Source organism: Emydura macquarii, unplaced genomic scaffold, assembly GCF_026122565.2.
Source record: "Emydura macquarii macquarii isolate MOO-44397 ecotype Brisbane River unplaced genomic scaffold, CSIRO-AGI_Emac_v2 contig_561, whole genome shotgun sequence".
NCBI lineage: Eukaryota > Metazoa > Chordata > Testudines > Chelidae > Emydura > Emydura macquarii.
The window spans coordinates 647359-667500 of record NW_027130698.1 but is presented as its reverse complement, the minus strand read 5'-3'; the positions used below and the strand labels follow the sequence as shown (position 1 = coordinate 667500).

The following is a 20142-nucleotide window of genomic DNA, read 5'->3' as shown; positions in this document are numbered from 1 at the left end:
TCTTGTGTCCTACCTGCATCTGAACAACTTCTACAGGGGAACTATACATATTATCTTACATACTAACAACTGGCACAAAACTTATCCTTAGAGTTACCTGCAACATTCCATAAATGTTAATCAGGGAAACAAGGAAGCTGTTTGACAAATGTTTAAAATAATCTACACAGTTCAACCTAAAAAGTTGACTTTTGTTTAGCAAGAGAAACTGGAAAGAGCTTTTTGGGTAATAGTTTTCTTAAATTAAAGGAGGCTCCAGGAACACAGTCCCTTTAATGAGATCAGACTAAGTCTGCCAGCTGAAGTGCATTTAAAAGAGACTTGCAAACTCTACTCATCCACATGCTCAGGTGAAGCATTTTTGATTTGATGGACAAGTAGAATATCATTAGTGCTTTATAATTCATTCAGATGGTAAAAGGCTGGCAAGTAGGTTTTTGCCTGGGCTACAGCATTTTCATGGAACTTTTGCAAATCTGTTTAAAGAACTACATGGAGTTTGGACACTAGTTCATTTGAAGTACTATGTCCTATATCACTTTATGTCAACTAAATAACGATACCTTTCAACTGCAATTTAGAAAATATTAGAAACTGAAGCTTCACTTTTGCTCAAAATTTTCATCAAAACAAAAATTTGCAAAGGAGAAAGGTAATAACTGGCTGAAAAAAGAAACAACCTTACTAAGACTAAGAGAGAGGCCCAATTAAAGCCTTTTACTAATAACATTAATAGACTTGCACTTTGTTCATCTCAAAACTACTACAAATGCAAATTTTCAGAAGGAAAGTTTTATTACATAAAAACAGAGGTTCTATAAGATCTTTCACCTGTTAGTCCTATATATCCTGAAGGAGCTGCAAGCTTTTGTGGAAAAATAAGCTGATTTTCTGTTTTAAAATTCTTTTTTGGAACCATTAATAAAAAGCAAGACAAGTATAAGATGTCTTCAGTGTTGTGAAGGAAACAAAGAGATCCTACTTTTCTGCCAAGGGAACAGCAAAGTCACACACCCTGAAAAACCCTACTTTGTAAATCCAGACTGCCTCCACTCAAACCCAGAAGGTTGAGTATGTCATTGTTATTTCCATCTGTCTCTCTAAGGTATTTACATGGCCTCTATTACAGTAGTATGAATGCCTCACAGTCTTTAATGTATTTATCCTCACAACACCCCAGGAGGAAGGGAAGTATTATTATCCCCACTTTACAGCTAAAAAACTAAGGCAAAGGGAGAATATGTGATGTGGCCAACATCACAGAAGAAGTCTTTAGCACAGCAAAATGAACCTGGTCCCAAATCCCAAGTGAGCACACCAACCACTAGATGTTCCTTTCTATTGATAACCACATAGCTATGGAAGTAAAAACATCCACTTATCTCTGCTTACGGCAACTGATCAGAAAATTAGATACCACAGATCTGATCACACCAATCCAGGTTTGGCTACTCCAATTTTTATTTACCAGTGAAGCCCCTACTCAAGTTCCAACTGCACAAAATGCCCCAACCCATCTACTAAGCAACGCTCACTATGAACCACACTGCTTTGCTCTTCCACTGGCTCCCCACTCAACACAAAGTGCAGCTCAAGGTAGCTGTCCTGATATTCAAAAATCTCCATGGGATTTGCCCATACCTATCTAAGAGATAATCTTTCCTTCTGTGACCATGACCTCACACAATAGCTACCTTCTATTGAAATAATGGAGGCTTTTCAATATGGAAGACATAACTTTCATTAGCTCGTGGAACTCTCCCCTCATCAGTCTATGCAAAATCCTTATTAATCTATTTTTCACTGTGTCATCCCCCTCTTCAAGCCCTTCATTGTCCCACTGTCTTTTTACACACAAAATTCAAATTCATCATCATCACTTTTTGGGTTTTTTAACCAGATCCGCCCACATCTTATCCCTCTATTTCATGCTCTCTCCCTTGCTACTTAACTCACTCATCTTCCTCTCTGCAACTTTTCTCGTTTTGTTTCTTCCTTTGTCTCCTCAAACTTTAACCTTTGGGTCTCTTTTCATGATGTTCTAATACCTAAAATGATAAATCCATCTCTTCTTTAGCATGCTAAGCACTTTCACTTCTCTTCCTCAAATTCATACTCAAAACCTACTTCTTTTGCCTACCTTTCCACTGTTGACTTCTATGATTTTTACTCTTCCTTTCTTGCTCTACTTCACTCTCCATTTCAAAATATCAGAAAAAAATAAAATTTTCTCACAACTTAACTCACTTTATTCATTTAATCTCTTCTCATTCTTCTCCTTGTATTTTCCTTTGTCAGTTATCTTTACTAGTCTATTGTATATTTCTCCACTACAACGGTTCTTAACCAGGAGTCCAGGGCCCCGTCGGAGGCTGTGAGCAAGTTTCAGGGGGGGGTCTGTCAAAATAAACAAGAGAGCAGGGCCAGTGTTAGACCCACTGGAGCCCAGGGCAGAAAGCCGAAGCCTGAGCCCCACCTCCCGGGGCCCAAGAAACTTAGCTTCGTGGGGCCCCCTGTGGTGTGGAGCCCCAGGCAACTGCCCTGCTTGCTACACCCTAATGACGGTCCTGGCTTTTAATCTACTGGATATGCAGAAAAACAGTTGTTGTGGCATAGGTGGTTCTTGGATTTTTTATAACGTGTTGAGGGGCCTCAGAAAGAAAAAGGTTGCTCTAGTTCAGAGACCGAACCTGAAAAGTGTTTAAAATGTGCATATAGTTACTCTCATACTTATTCTTGATGAAGGTATGCAACTGTAACTACTTAAGGACTGGTGTCATTATTATGAAAATTCTTTGGGGTTAAGGGCCATGCCTCTCAATCACTACAGCACCAGGCAAAATTATGATGCTGTATAAATTAATATTAATAATGACAAATGTTTACAGGATGAAGCAATCATAACTTACAGAGACAAAGAGTTGGAAGTTGAGCTTTCAAAATAAAAATTACTTAGCAAATCACAGGAGAGGGACAAAGCATTCTTGTTTTCCCTTGGCTTTCGTGACTCTGTCCTCTCCTGGCTCTTGTCCCACTTCTCTAATCACTTCTTCAGAATGCCCTCCAGAGGCTCCTCCTCACCTCCCATCCAATTGTCTGAGGGTTTCCACAAGGCTGTCTTCTTAGTCCCCTTCTCTTCTCCCACTATACCTTATTTCTGGGTAATTTCATCCACAAACAAATTCAATTATCTCTATGCTGAAGAATCAGAGACCTGTCCACTTTTTTCCATACTAAAATCTCAGCCTCTCTCTGATATCTTCATGTGGTTGTTTAGCTGTCAGGTCAAGTTCAACATGGCTAAAATAAAATTCTTAATTTTTCCTTTCAAGCCCTCCCTCAATGCCATCTTCTTCCTCAATGACTGTGGACAACATCACCACCCTGCCTGTCACTCAGATCCTGGATGTCATCTTCGACTCAGATCTCTCTTTCTGTCTTCACTTGCACGCTTCTTCTAAATCTTGAAGATTTTCTCTCTTTCTCTAAAATACGGGCTTTCATATCCATCCATGCAGCTAAAATTCTGTCAAGGGTTTCATCTCACTTCTCAATTTCTGCAATACCCTTTTACTGGCCTTGACAAATGTAATGTAATTTGCCCTGCTCATATCCATTCAGAATACGGCTGCAAAGACTGTATTGCTAGCTCATTCCCCCCTTTGACCAGATCACCCCCACTTTTTGAATTCCTCTACTGGATCCCCCTTCTCTATTACACCAAACATAATAAGCTGCTTGGCTTCACTTTCCCCACCATACTTATAATCTCTCATTCGCTATCAAAGCATTGACTTGCACTTAGGGTCAGCCCGTAACAACAGCCTCCATTACTTGTGTTAAATTTTCAAATAACCCTTATCATGCTCTCTCCCCTGCTGCCCCTCACGCTTGGCAGAAGCCCCGTGTAAACATTCACAAAGCTACCTCTTTATCCTCCTTCAAATCCTTTCTTCAAACTCTCTTCTGCCATGATTCCTACAAAAAACTCGACTATGGTTATGCTGTCAGTGTGCTGACAGTGCTGCCTACCATACTAGCCAGTCCTGTTTCACTGATTCCTTATACGCTCGTATCTGTCTGAATTCAACTGTTGTCTTGTCTTATATTTAGACAGTAAGCTGTTTGGGGCAGGGATCTTTCAGTTCTATACTTGCATTGTACCTAGTACAATGGTCCTGGACTATGGCTCCTAAGCGCTACAGTAATACAAAAAACAAACAACAATAATAAATGGGGTCAGTAGAAGAGAAATTGTGCCTGCCAACTGGTTCAAATTATATAGGAAATGGAAAGACTGAGGCACGATGATTATCAACATTGGTAAACTAATTTACTTCACAAAACTTCACTTACGTGTCCACTTTGTTTGTTTGTGAAATTAACAACATACTATATTAAAAAGTTATTTGAAAATAAAATTATTTATGGTACAGAGTTTATGAAGGGTCCATTATGTCACCCTTACAAAAGCTACTCACAGGAAAACTACGTTTTTCTTTCAAATTTGTACCTATAGCACAAATATCAAACTAGGAAATATTTTTCATGTTTACTTCAAACATATTAGTCTTTTAAAGTAAATGAAGACCAATCATATCAATATTTTCATTATCTTAGTCAAACCAATCAACTCTTTTCGTCCTCCTCTGTTGACTGATTCACATTTGTTCTTTCTATAGCACACATCTGGCTGAAGAATTATTCCTCCAAAATATTCTAAGTCTAGTTAAAAGCAACTCCTTCAAAAAGTTTCATGTTCCTCAGTGTCAGACATTGCAACAATCACCTCTCACATCCATTATTTTAGCTCTTTAGCTTATTCCTATCACCACATTCTGTAGCTTTTTCAATATATAAGAAACCCTCCAAAGAAGAAAGTGAGCAATAGCTTCTGTACAAAACGTTCCCATCTATGTTTTCAGTTCCTGAAAGTAGTCCCAATATACATAAACTTCTACCTTGAGACCAATTTTCTTCAGGCTTTTATTTTACATTCATGTTAAATGTGGTGGTCTAAATATTGACCAATATATTCATCTAGATTACCTTTTTTTTCCTTGAAAACCAGGTTTTAATTTTACTTTCTGTGGCCAGAAGAGTGTGCAATTGTTCATTCTGTTATGTAGTAATACTTAGCACTTATATAGTGCTTTAAATTTTAAAATACTGTACAACCATTAAATAATCCACACAATACCCCATTGACAAGTATTACTCTTTCCTATTTTACAGATGACGAACAGACAGTTTAAGTCAGGGGTGTCAAACTAACTTCCAATGGCAGGCCGCATTTCAATAAAATGAACTTAAAGTGGGCCATACCCTCGGGGTATCTTATCCTCCGCTGACAAATCACACTTTAGCCATCCTATCAGTTTGAAGGGACTTTTTGAGTACAAATTCCTTGGCTGGCCTAGCTTACAGTTAAGGCTTGGCAGAATTCCATTTTTATTGGTTTATAATTTTGACGGATAAAATCAATGTTTTTTAAGCTTTTTTTCCAATTCGATTGATTTAAATTTTCATAGCTACAGGAAATTAAGGTGGGAGTCAGACAATAATTCTTTAATGAGAATAAACACTGAGATTAAAAAAGTTAAAAGTTTTATAACCATTAAAACACAAATTGTCAATATCATATGTCAAAATATACAAAATAAAGATCCATACATCAAACTAATACTTTTCAAGCAGCAATTTTCTTACTTGGCCTATTTGTAAATTTTGATTATTATCGATGGAAATGTATTTTCTTCAGTTTGTTCGTATATGGTGAAATCAAGATTTACCAATAAACATCTAACTCTTCTCCAAGCCTACAATTACGGTATGAAGTGCCATTTTAAAGACACTTCCTGTGTTTATCTTACCAACTCTGATTTATGCGGGGGTGGGGGAAGTATAATTTAGCAGGAGAATACATTTTATCACGTTGAAATAAAACCCTCTGAAGCCAGGTTTTACAAAACATGACAACATACTAATGCCAAACAGGCATAAATTCTTGTCTGTGCATTTTGGTTTCAACGGGTTAATTAACTTGGCTGGATACAAATTGGAATTATCTGTGTTTAATGTTAATATCCTGGGAGTATTGTCTATAAATATTTGGGGGCCCATAAACATTATTTTCGTTACTACTGGATTCTGTCTGCTACTTTGGAATTTAAATGGCTGTGGGAGACAAGAACAGAGAGTACAGGTTGATCTACTTTGAAAGGTTATACTATGTGAAAAGGGAGAGAGCAGAAATGGATTGGAGCTATGTTAACTGGTCTGCCTTGCTTTTTTCAAGTTAATCTCTTGGTGATCTTTGTGACTACACAAAACCCTTCTACAAATAGACTTAGATACATTTGCTTAATTCTGAAGGAAAATTTTAAAAAGTCAGCCATGAGTCTCTTCTTGAGATATCAGTTTGGACATATACTTAGTGTAAACAGTGAATAACTTCCTGTACAACTGTTATTTAACATTTAAATCCCTTCATCACAGTTAATGTGACTTACCACTTGAACAAATAATACTTAATCAGTGCACACATATTACGGACACAATAACTACATGCTAACATTACTGAGGAACATATACAGTAAATACATGCTAACATTACTGAGGTTGAAGTTAAGTTTGGGGGATTTTTTGCAATCTGACGTGTATTGTATTTCTTAATACGTTGTAGATGGAAGAAACTCCAAAAAACTGTAAATGTGAAGAGTGGGTGTTAAAGCACAATAAACAAGGTTCCTTTAACTTGTTACTTCCTTTCTTTTAAAGGTTTGTGTGGGTGGATTTGGCACTTAAGAAACCTTAAGTGGTTTATAAATAAGTTTTTGTTGTTATATTTGCAAAATATTAAAACCAGCATTTATTCAACAGACTATCATTGGTCACTGAGAATAAATGACATCTGTAGCTTTGAAAAACTATCTGCTAGATAGCTTTCAAAACTCTCCTCTATTCTACCAGGTATTTTTTAGGGTTGTATTGTTTCAAGATTCAAAAACAGAATATACATTCCTTTTGATATATTTGGGTTTAAACCCTTTATGTTATTGATAAATTTCCTCCTCATCTGAGCAATTCCGATAAATCTTTAAGATGAGTAATTTTTCAAATACTTGTTTATGTGGTAGATTTGTCTAGCTTTTCAAAACAACTTCTTTTCTAATCATTATTTTCTTGGGCTAACCCATATCACTAATCCTCAGTCAAAACTGGCTTTACTTTTGTCTATATGAGAACTGAGTAAGGACTACAAGATTTGCCTTTTAGGCCCACCTATTAGTATAATTACATCCACACTAAGGAGATGCAACAGTTTAACTATACTAATTTCTAAACTAATAGGGTCAAATTGGTACAAAAAACTATGTGTAAACAACTCCTTAGACAACCCCCTCACTAATTTAGCAAGAATTACAGAAACTGACATTTGGAAAATCTGAATTTATCAAACACTGATTGGAAAGAACTTTTCCTCCTTACCTTCCTCTTTACACTGGTTAAAATGCTTAGGCAATAATCCAGTGAGAAACTGAATGCTTCCTGGAGTTGCTGAGCTAATTTAGGGCCCTTAAGATCTCACAGAATAAATTCCTTATATAACAAGGATAGATGAGGAAGCGATTGAGGTCATCAAATAAACAGGTGAAAATCTTTTTTAAAAAGTAGCAGGTAAAAAAAATGTTCAATACTATAACAACAGAGTATTCTGTAATTCTGCAGTGCATGGGAGGGTCTAAACAAATAGACAGACACACAAACTAACAGTTAAAAGTAAGACACCAATACTGTTATGCTAATAAAGAAAAGCAAAGAACAGATTTCTTCCATGACATTACCTACCTTCTCATGCGCCTTTCCCAAAAAAAACAGTGGGCAAGAAAATGTCAACTGTAAACTGATTTGTTTTATAGACTGTGCTTTCAAATACCCCAAATCAAACAATAAAGGGGTTTCAAACCTCTGAAGATCCTCCTTATTCTTGTATAGAAAGTGGAAAGTTTTTATTTTATTTATTTATCTATCGGAAGCAATATTTCTCTCTCTTGCAGCACTGATAATGAACAAATTCAGCCTTTTATCTTATCTGCCTGGTTTTATCTCATTACAAACAATGATTTTTGAAAAACACTGTATAAAACAGTAATCTAAGACATCGGTCAATTTTGATTGACACAAATATTTGTATTAGAGGTTACATAGTACCCAATTGTAAATTGCAGTATCACAATACTGTATGTTAATGTAATCAGTATTTTCATTTCATGAATTCATTTGCAGCATCACATTGCAAGGGTATTCTTACACATACTGGAAGTACAATTACTAAGCAGTTCAAGAGTTCTTTACGTAGATTTTTATTTTTTCATTCAACAGATTTTAACACAATAAAACCACTCCTAGGCTGCTGGTTTTTTGAGTACATGAGGGTGTTTTTGGAGGGAGGGTGTTTGTGATTTAATTTCCCATCTTTTAAAGTATTCAGACACTTGGGACTATCAAACACACTGAATTAATCCACAAATATTTACAAGAAAAACTATTTAATTTCTTTCTATAGTAACTATCACAGGGACTATTGTAATGAAAAATTCCCCATTTTAAGAAATTAATGCGATTTACTGATATAGAGAGGAAATTAATTTATATCATCACAAACATGTAAAGGGTATAATCCCATATTCACAAAAAGGAATCTTTATTCCCTCTTTGAATTCTGAGACAATACAGACATGCCTTGAGGAGAACAGAAATATTATGAAGTACCTTAAGCAAGATAATTGTAAGACAAAAAACTACTATTGCATTATTGTTGTGCTAAACTGTGACATACTTAAAAAGCTAATTTCTTTTATTATAATGGAATTTGGTGTATGTGTGTCTTTAATCTACTTCATTTTTTTCTTCTCATTTATATACATGAGTGGGTGTGCAAGGTGGTTACCATTACCTATTTTATTAGTTTTTATACACTAATTTTAATTTAAAAAATAATTTTAAAATACACTCGTCTATTCTACAAACTTTTCTAGATCTAGTTTTAACTTTGACAGAGTTCTGTAACTATCTGAATATCTATGGATGTCATAAAATTGTATAGTAAATGAGAGATTTATTGCAATCCACATAAATGCTATACAGGGAGACGTGATCAATATTTTATGAAAAGAGTAACATTTGACAACAGTAATTGTCCTAAGTTATACCAGTTGAAATCTGTTTCAACCCATCAGACTAGTGAATAGCTCAGGATATAACTCAAAAGTTAAACAACAACAAAATTCATGCACTGAAATTAGTATTTTTCTAAAAGTTATCTCAGTTAAAACCATTTAATTTAAAACACAGTACCAGTCATCCTTTAATTAGCGATTTAAATTAAATAAATTTCAACTGATAAATTCTTCTGTTGTATCTGGGCATTTCTATGTTTGAGAGAGACAAACGATGAGCCTACAAGAGCAGTACATTTTTTCCAACAATCCCTTTTAAAGAACTAGTTTGAAGGCTAATACTAAAGAGAAAAAGGAATGATTTAATTTATAAGTATTGTTATAACTTTTACAAACAGTAAAAACTCCCACTTTTACCCATAACGTAAATGGCTCTACCCTATTCTGCCAGTATCATTTGATATATCTGGCATCCTCTTTTTATACTGCCTATGTGAGAAAATATATAGAATTTTTGACAATACAAGTTATCTTTCAATTTTAAAATTCCAAATTCTACAAAAAATCCTAGTGTTGGGAAATAAAATATGGTAAAATTATGAAAGCACAGGGTTGGTCTCCTTGTTTAGTAAGAGTATGAGACTGTCAATTATATAAAGAATAAGTCCTAGAAGAAAAGAATCATCAATAGAAATCCCCACATTTTTATCACCGGAAGTGATTTCAGCTTGAGTCTCTCCTACACTGTTGCCCTTTTGACCTTAATTCTAACTCAGCAAAGCACTTCAAGCATGTGCTAGCCTTAAGCACATGCTTTATTAAATTAGGACTTTTACTGCTGCTGCCCACCACTTTTGAGACTCCTAGAGTCTGACCCCTTGAAACAGCTTTTCCTCTTTTCCCATGGAGATGGAGCTAGTCCTGATAAATGTTATGTTCAGAACAAAAAATGGGCACTGGAATTCAACAATGAGCCAATATAATGATAATGCCAATGTTTATCACATTTTAAATTATGACGCCACTATAATATACAAAAATCCCATTGAAATCAATGAGACCTTGCCTATTAAAACAACTGCACTGCAATATGTAAAGCAAGTTTTACAAAATATTTTATGAAGTAACACTATTTCATGTTCATAAGTGTCACAAGTGGTTAGTTCACACTTTATACCAAAGGGCTACAATTATTTTATGTATTATAAGATACCTTTTTTTTTAAAAAATGAGAAGAGCAAAAACAGGAAAAATGATTCACAATTCTATTTTTAGTTGCCTCATCTTTCTGGAAAACAGTTGAAAGAATTTCATAAGTCTATGTGCATGTGTTTAATTTTCATGGGTGAGAATTATATCAGCTGAAAAGAACACCTATTTTTCTAAGTCATGCATGTTAATAAGATTCTTACACAGAAACTGTAAATAATATTTGAAATGAAAGTTTTTAGTTAATATCCGTGTTTTGTAGCCTCCGACTGGCAGCCATCACACAGACAAAAAGTGATATTCGAGACATTGTCAGAATGGGAGGCCTTATCTCTAGATATCCTTCACTATTTTGCTTCAAAAGAAGTAAAAATTTCTGAGTTCATATTCCAATGAAATTTAAAGGATCATAAAAAAATAATAGTCTCACATCTACTACTGCATGTGTTCTGGCAGAGTACTCTGTTATCAGACATTTATTATGCAAAGGTCAAATGAGTTTCACTAAGTTCAGTGGCAACAAAAACTATCCTGCAATACTGGTAAGACACAACAGAAAAGAAAAATGGATCTCAGATCTAAGAGAAGTCATATTAAGAAACATAGGTTATGGTGAACAAGGAGGAAACGTTCACTAATATGTGAAAACTATTGCTAAATGGTACTCAGAGAACAGGATAAAGAAATAAAACAGATGAAATACAAATTACATTTCTGTTAAAACATTTCATAAAGAAAAAATATTTAAAAAATAAGACAGCAAGAAATTTACTCCTTATAATTAAGTTATTTCTCATATATGCATGCCTACTATTTGTAAACATAAAATAAATCACAAAGAGGAAGAATCTCTGAGGTTTTCCATTACTGGGAGCAACATGGATAGCAAACCAGGGTAAAGTAGTAGTGAAAAGGCATTCTGACATGAAACAGATTAAAAAACTTTCTGAAGTAAAATGGATATATATATATATATATATATATATATATATATATATAAAAAATCCTCAAATGCTAATCTGAAAAATATATTAGGATCCCATAGCAAAAAAGTGCCAATTTTAAATTAAAGAGTACTTTTTTTCCTTCCTGGACATCTACAATGATATTTTAGGCTTATATTCTAACACAGCAAGTTAAACTAAAGCTGAACTGTGCTGTGAAGAATGCTTGCTGGTGGTCCAGAAATTTGGCTGATCACATAGCTGGCTCTCCCCTTTCCAGGCTCTTTCCAGGCTCTTCAAAGCCACAAGTCTGGTGACAAGTAAAACTAGCTGGAAACAATGACAAACTGCCAGTCTAGTTGCCATTACTAGGGGCTCCTGCTACATAAAAGGAGGAAAGAAACAAGAGCATACAATGGTGCTTGATCTGCTTGGCCCCAATGGAAGTGGAGAATGGAGTAAAGCAACTGAGCAGCATGTCCAGAGAAGGAAAAGAAAAGAAAACCATGTGCCAGGGAAGAATGTGTAGAGGAAGACAAGCAGAACACATGGAGGGACAGATAAAATGAAGAGCAAAAGTGTGATTCACTTTTTTTCAAAAAGGATAAAGCATTTAGTATTTTAAACAAAGTTAAAAGTAATAAATATTTTCTTACTATTGCTGTCATGTAAGCAATTGCTGTAATTTACAGGAAGCATATGTAAGGGTGAGCTGAAAAAAAGGTGGTCAACGTGATCACAAATGGAAAACTATGAGTTTGTAAACACCTGAATCTAACAAAATTGATTTGTTTGTGTTTAAATGTTTAACTTTATACTTGAACAACCTTTGACTGATCATCTTCTTCTGTTGGCTTATTAATGTAAACACCAACTGGATTTTGATATAGTTTAAATTGTTACAAAATTGTTAAGTTTAGTGTGCCTAAAGGTCTGGGTAAGTGCTTAAAAACAAACAGACACACACTTCCCACTCTTCCCTGACATCTTATGGAAGCATGTTATTCAGGTAATTATTTCCCAACCAGATTTTCATGAGACCCTTCATCAACCCACAATTCAGTCTTCAAATGCGACCTAAATTTTTTAAATCATGCTACCAGACCTATATATCCTTAAAAGAAATGCAATGTCAAATGATATTTAAAAATTGTGTCCTCCAGTTTTATATAATTTTAGTATTGAACTATATAATTTTGACTCTTAAATAATAATTGTTTATAGATATACATACGTTTTTTCCTGTGCTCAACTAGGCCAATAGCCTGCTTTGCTGAGCATTTGGAAAACCAGTTGTCCCCAAGCAGAACAGTGACCTCATTAGTATGGACAAGTCTTCCTGGCATGAAGGCAAGGGGACCAAAAGGTACCTGTCAAAGTCAGAAAGCAAAGAGCTAAAAACCACTATTTAAAAATTGAATTAGATGGTCATCAATGACCACTTGGCCAAACAAATAAATTAAAATTCAACTGGGACTAGATGGACTCAAAACTCTACAGTACATGACAATCATGATAAACATTCAAACTCCCAGATCTGAATCCCATCCACAGTTTGAATTTAATTTTGTACTTGTAATAAACAGAACAGGTTAATATTTAACCAGAAAACTCTTCTGATAAGTACTAATGGATGCTGACAGAAAAACAAAAGTCATACTATATTACTATTTAGGTTTTTAAGTAAAAAGTATTGTATCTCATTTAGACGATTGTAAAATATTTTCTATACATAAAATAATGTTTTTATTTCCCAGGAAGTATAACATTGTGCAGATTTATAACAAAATACTATTTAAAGGGACACTGTCAACTCAAATATCAATTGTTTTATTTAGCTGTATTAGTAATACTTAGAAACTCCAAATAGTTTCCCCAAATCGAATTTGCTGGTCTTCAGCCTAAATTTGTTGCTACCTGCCATTACCCCTTTAGTGTGGGAGAGTTTGCTTACTAACCCACACACTTCCTTTTCTCATTCACCAGCATGAGGGTAACATCCTCATGCAATGTTTGGGAAGCCATGTATGTCTTTCTCAAATAACTCTATAGGAACAGGAAGCAATAAACTGTTTAAACTCTGAGTACTGGCAGTGGTAGTAAATAATTAGTGGCAAATAAATAATATAATTTAAGACGTTTCTTAAAGTGTATCCCATTTTCTTAGACATGACACTATGTTTGGATCCTTCCACCTGCCCCTTAGGCCAGCCCACTTTACACACAAGCAGGCCTAATAACCACTTAGGCTGGCCCCACTCAGGCCTTATAAGCATTAGAACCTCCCTCACACAAACCCTATCCCTGATGTACTAGTTGCCCACCCACCAGCCTCATCCCCCATATCTGGTTCTCATTCGGGCTTCAACTTCACACAGGGAAGGTCACAGGTGTTAGAAGTCAGCTTTGATTCAGCTGAAGAGAAGTGAAAGGGGAAAAAGCCCAGCAGCTAAAGCCCAGCTCAGCTTCTAGTCAAATAACTCTCCATCAGCGGAGAAAGAGTTATCACCCTGCAACCTGGACCAGCTCCTCCTCACTTCAATGATACTTGCTGGATCACTGTTTTCCCTCACTTCCTGAGGGCAGGAGCAACTCCCCTTCATCCATCTTATCCCAGTGCAGGGCATTTGTTCTCTTCATGTTCTTTACATGTTCTCTTCTTCCCATGGCAGTTCCTCTTCTCCAGAAGGAAAAGCCAGTAGATGGCAACACCTGTAGCACATATTGGAGAGTGGGGGACGAGGAGTAGGGGAGGATTTTGAGGAAAGATTCTGTGAAGGATTCTCCTTTTGCAGCTGTACTCTCCCAGGCTGAAATTACAAAGGTCTTCCCAACACCAGCTTGCAACATCTACACATTCTCCCAAAAATCAGCATTGTGTACAAAATTAAAGATATAGGCAGATAGCTGGCTAATAGGACAGGGATTATTAATATACATTTAAAATGGCAGATGTGAGTTGACACTGTCACTTTAAAACAAAATTAACCACTTATGATTTTGAAGTGTTTTGCTCTAAAATATAGGATAATAGCAAAAGTCTGTACATTTTATTTTATTTGTATACACACACATTTCCCCAGTAAATGTAATGATGGTGGAAGGTGCTGAACAGACAACACCAGTCTTTTCTTTATCCACAGAACAGGCAGTGTAAGGGTGTCTTATCAAGGTAGCTCACCAATGCTCTACAGTTCCCCAAACCTGTGTGAAAAAAGTAATTCAGCATTCATGCTCACTTAAACCTTTGAGAATGACACCTGGATGCCAATGAGAAGGAAGTGAGATGTACATAAAAGTGAACTGAGACTACCTGTTCATTTCACATTCTGATATGCCACCTAACAACCAGCAGATGGTTACTAATTTTATTTAGTAGTTCTGAAGTGATGCCCTAAAGATAAATGAGTCTGTATCCCACTGCCAATTCACTGAGCAACGCAATCCCCTTCAAAGGTGTATTTTGACTTAGGCATAAAATAGCCCCAAACAAGGAAATTGTAAGCCAACAAGGCTAAAGTTGGGGATTCTGGTGGGGATAAGCCAACAAGGCTAAAGTTGTACTCCTGGGAAGCAGTCCTTTGTTAGAAATGATTCAAAGCACAAGAACAGCTCACTATGTGAATGTGAAGATCATTAAAACAAAAATTAGCACCACCTTTTTATATAAAAATCAATGTCGCAGAGTTTAATTCCATGAATCAGAAAATATTATGGCCTGTTTCTTCTCTGGCTAACAGGAAATGACTAAGTACCATATTTCAGTCATAATTACAGTTTTCTGTATAATAGATTTGCATACCAAACCTGAATAATATACCTCACTGCCACAGCAGTAACCTCAGATACTAAAACCATTAGTCCATTATTTTGAATGAACTATACTGTACATACCATGATATCATAAAACAGTTTATCAGGCAACGTATTGAGACGTTCTTGAAGAGCCTCATAATCATTCTCCACCTTCTTCCTGTTGACAAATTCAAGTCAATTCAATTATTTCTAAAAATAGTAAAACAGTAAACGGTTTTCTGCTGATATACTCCATGGAAAGATACAGGAGAGCAAACATTTTTATTCACAAATGTATACATTTTATGGAAGTTTTTTAACAATTTATTTAAAAACTCTTTTGTGATGGCCCAGATTTCAGATTGGAAGCTCATTTTTTTAACTGCAAGTTCCTTTGAGGAGAAAACAGTGCTTTCCTGGGTTTTTTGTAGATCTCACAGCATACTGTTCGGGTTCAACAATTAAACCACCATCATAATTTAAAAGACAAATTGGAATTTCAGCTTCTATTTTAGAAGAGGCAAAATCTTCAGAACCTTATTTGCTATAATTATCGATATTGTGAATGTGGGCTACAAAAAGGGACAATACTCTTTAAAGTTAAATCTCATTTTTGGCTGAATTTTCCGTCTCCATGGACAGTCAACATTCCTGAAAAATGACAATTTGACCTCAGGGATATTGTAATTTCTTGACCTATCAACAAGCAGTGTAGATGTGAAACATTACTCTCGTTCTCCTGACCAAGACAAAATTACTAATGCTCAGTTGTTGCAGGTTTACATATTGCTCTACTCTTCTTTTGGGCATTTTAGAACATCCTGCATATAAATGTTCTTTCCCATTTTATGTATTGCTCAGAATTGTAGTACACACCTTTTCCCATCAACTTGGATAAGCATTGTTAATACATCTTTCTACTACATAGCAATTCATGAACAAATTTGTGCTAAAAGTCAAAACTCTGGGAGTGTCTCAAGTAAGACAATAAGTTCTCCAGCTTAAACAGCAAAGATGTTTATGGGCAAGTGCAGTAAGGAAGTCTGTGTCAGAAGGGATCTCAGTAATTTACATTGCAAAAGGAAATATATTTTGGGGGAGTATGTTTGAAATTGTTTCCTACTGATAAGTCGCATGTCCAATAGCGCCTATCAAGGTTGAGTTCACACTACCATGCACCAGTAGGGGAAGAGATACAGAAAAACATTCCTCTAAACTCAAAAGCTGTAAACCAATGTGATTCAACTAAGAATAGTCTCTCAGCCATGAGAATTCTGTCCATTTGTAATTGTTCTGAAAAGCCACACTCAAATTTATAGTCAGAATATCTCAGTAAAAAACAGAAGTCTAGATTATGGATAATATGCCCCAAATGATTTCTCTAATGGTTCTTGTATTTAGTCTTTTTGCCACATGAAATAAACCTGAAAGGTCTTTGACAGAAAGAACCTTCTATGCCACTTTGGATATCTTATTGCTCCATGTGCATCCCCTACTTGTTGATGAAGGCCACAATAATTGTACCATTAAGGTATTTTACTCAAAAGACAGCCTCCAAATACAGTGAAATGTATTAAGGAACTACTAAAAAATCCACAAATGTCAGTAGCCTACTTTAAGTTTTGGACTAAATATCAAACAAAACTAAAAAGTGCAAATCTGAGATAACTTCAAGCCGGTTGCTTACGACAGGAGATCATAAATTTCATTGCATAATGTGCAATTATAAAACTAAGGATTTTTTTCCATTGACCAAGTTCCCCAGGAATAATTATGATTTAATGTTGTACTGGAGGTTAGCATCTGCCTTAAACCTAGCTCCATACGAATATACCTCACGAGACATGGTAGGCCTTGAATGTAAAGGAACTGCTCTGGTTTGCCTGGGTAGATGAAGGGGATAAAGTCTGTGGAGAAGCCACGCAGGGGGACCCTGCTTGCCCTGGAGCGCTGACCATGTTGGTACTCTCTGCAGCAACCTGGGCAGCTGGTGGCATAGAATAGTAGGGTAGCAGTCAGTAGATCAGGCATAACATGGATCCACATGAAGAGGGTCCCTACAGAGGGTATGCAAGGGTCCCAGCCATTACCACTACCCTTAGTCATGATAATGAAATGGTTGACAGCTGCTCTGCACCCAATTTCCAAGTTGTCTGGGTTCCTTCCTTCCACCACTCTATTAGATTCCCTGCACAAAATCAATTTACTCAAGATATGCCAATGAGGTGCACAGGGTGGTATTTTGTCCATTTTAAGATAGGGCATTGTGATAAAGTTGGGAAAGGGGAAAAGCAAACAGAAATGTCTTGGTGAAACTGGCCAAACAATCCCAATAACGGATACTAGGAAAAGTTCAGGAACTCTCTGAATTATGGAGAAATGGTTACCAAAGGGATTTTGTTTTGTTTGTTAGTAGTAAAAATACAAACAAAGAAAAAAACCCAGTCCTCTTCTGAAAGAATATTGAAAATGGTGTGCTGGAAAAAAGACTTTTTTAAAGGTCAATTATCTTTATAAAGACTGCTACTTTATAAAGCTCAGCTACTTCGTGCAATGCATTATCAAGCACATAGATTTGAAGGTAGGGAATCCTGTCTACTTCTGCCCCAGTACAGCAACTCATGTGATCTTTGTATTTAATCTTGGAATGGAAGCCAGAATTATGGATATAGCGACGAATTGAACATGTTGACCAAAGAGACAAATTCTGGTGGTTTTCTGAGGATGCTCAGGTAGGCATCCTGCACATTTGTTTACTAGAAGCAGATATATATCTTGACAGTGTGGATGAAGAAATTGCAGTATGACCCCCTTAAAAAACAACAACAAACTATTACTGACTTTCTTTAATTCCCAAATTAAATGGAATCTCTTTGATCATTTTGGGACCATGAGACCGTTTCTATAATCCCTTTTTTGTTTGTTTCATTTAGTTTCTGGAAGATTACTGTTACAGCACTCACTAGTAGGAACACCAAACTTTATCACACTGCAGTATTCAAGCGCTCAACAAGGTATCTGCAGTATTTTGTATTCTAAGATGGGCTAAGATGCTGAACTGTGTCCCATGGGACTTAGGCTCCAAAGTCACTTACACACTTTTGAAAATTTTACCCCTTGTGATTAAAGCACAAAATAGTGTTTGAAGACTTGGGTTCTACTCCAGGTTCTGCAACACACTTCTTGACACACCTCAGAGAAGTCTCTTTGTGCTTTAGTTTCTTCACCTGTAAAATGAGGATAATATTCACCTACTTCACAGGGCTGTTGTATGTAAATTCATTAACATTTACAAAGCACAGTGAGAGCTTTGGAAGAGAAGCAGTATAATGACAACTTACTGTTAATTGAAGAGAGATCTTAAGCCCCATTTTTTGTCCCCAAAGATATTCCTATTTTTATGGAAAATGGGCAGTGATGCAGTCATACCAAATTTTTATCCCCCAAACAAATGGGGACAATCTGTTTCAGCTTATTATCATGAGAAGAAACCCTTGGGAGAGGTATGGGGGATGGAGGTGAAGGAAAAACAAATCAATTCATTCTTCTAAATAGGTTTTTCAAACAGGAATCCTTAAGACACATGGTTAAAGATCTACCATCTTTTTCTTCTGAGGAAAGAAAATAGTTTTTGTATGGAGTGTACAATTTTATTGTGATTATCCCACCTGTCGTCTCTAAGGGATCTCTCCCTTAGATTATCCTGCTTGACTAATATGCTGAGTAGAAAACTGGAAATGATGTAAAAATAAAAAAGAATTTTCTGGCAGCTTTGGTCCCGTGAATTAGAGCCAGAAGATTTTATTTTTAATTTTACTTTAAAAAAAAAAAAAAAAAAGGAAAAATCTAGTTAGGAACCTGGAAATGAAGGCTCAATAAAGATCTTTAACGTTGCACTCTTTCCATCTTCTTGTTAAAGGGACTCTACAGTTGCCAGTGACATCTCTGTTGGAGTTTGAAAGCTTGGTATGTTTATTTTGATGCCATCTTATTTATTTTGATATCCGATTAAATATTTGAAAACTTTTTAACCAGGGATGACCAGCTGGGTATGTGGCCAGAGGTCAAAACTTGCCGTTGAAGGACCTGCGAAAAGGGTGACAAACCTGAAGACTGAAAGCTAACATGCAACAGAAGAACTTTCAAGTGTTAATGTGTTGTTTAGGAAAAAACACCAAGATATATGCTATTCAGAAACCTATCCTCACAAATCTCACCGTGCCTGTGATCTGAAAACAACTCACATTCTAAAGTAAGAAAACCTTCATTAAAGATGCACAGAAACAAAAGCAACCAAAACCCTTCTGCTATATTTGAAATACAAAGAGGAGAATCCCCAGAAAAACAAAAGGGCCCTCTACTAAATAACCAGATGAGAGTCCTGCAGGAACTGCTCTGCATCAAAGGCGGAAGGATTCTACTGCACTGCACATTTTATGTATTAGTGACCCTTAGAAGCTGATTTCTGATGTGGTTGCCTACCACTAAGTAGGAGAAAGTTCAATGGAAAGAGTATTGATGATTAAAGAATGATTAAAAGATGTATCTTTGTTTTTCAGTGGAACTTCTTGATCATATCTCTACTCTGGAAGTCTCTGAAAATGCAGCAATGTTCTAAATAGGGATTACAGAACCAAGAAAATAAAAATAAATCAATTTATTTATTGACCAGGAATAGTCTTACTTATGTGAGGAAGTTATCCTCTCTCCCCCATCTAATGGCACATGATTATGTGAACTCACGTGATTATGTGAACTATGGCTGCATAGACAACTAAGAAATTAAAATCAACAGTGTTATACTTTCAGGGAGAACAAATATTTAGCACTGAGATTCAATTTATGAAGTGCCTCTATAAATGGAAATATTTTGCCTTAGCCCATACTTGACTCATTTTTTGCAGTTATTTATGTGTCTCAAAGTATACTTTTGAAGTAAATTAAATACATTAAAAAGAAGAAAAATAAATTTTAAGGAAAATTTATTAAAGTGGAGTACTTTAAAATTGTAT

General features: G+C 35.7%; 1 protein-coding gene across 3 annotated transcripts in view; it reads right to left on the bottom strand.

Moving 5' to 3' along the window:
* Nucleotides 1–20142, bottom strand: part of URI1 (URI1 prefoldin like chaperone) — a 50608-nt gene that overhangs the window by 15061 nt on the left and 15405 nt on the right. For 2 of the 3 annotated variants that reach the window (XM_067540009.1, XM_067540007.1), the window contains exons 3-4: nucleotides 15230–15308; nucleotides 12570–12705 (exon numbers count right to left, since the gene is read on the bottom strand). In XM_067540009.1, the coding sequence (XP_067396110.1) occupies nucleotides 12570–12705; nucleotides 15230–15308 (215 nt within the window). Of the gene's footprint in view, nucleotides 1–11991; nucleotides 12050–12569; nucleotides 12706–15229; nucleotides 15309–20142 lie in introns of those variants that run through there. The other variant, XM_067540008.1, reaches the window with a different exon arrangement.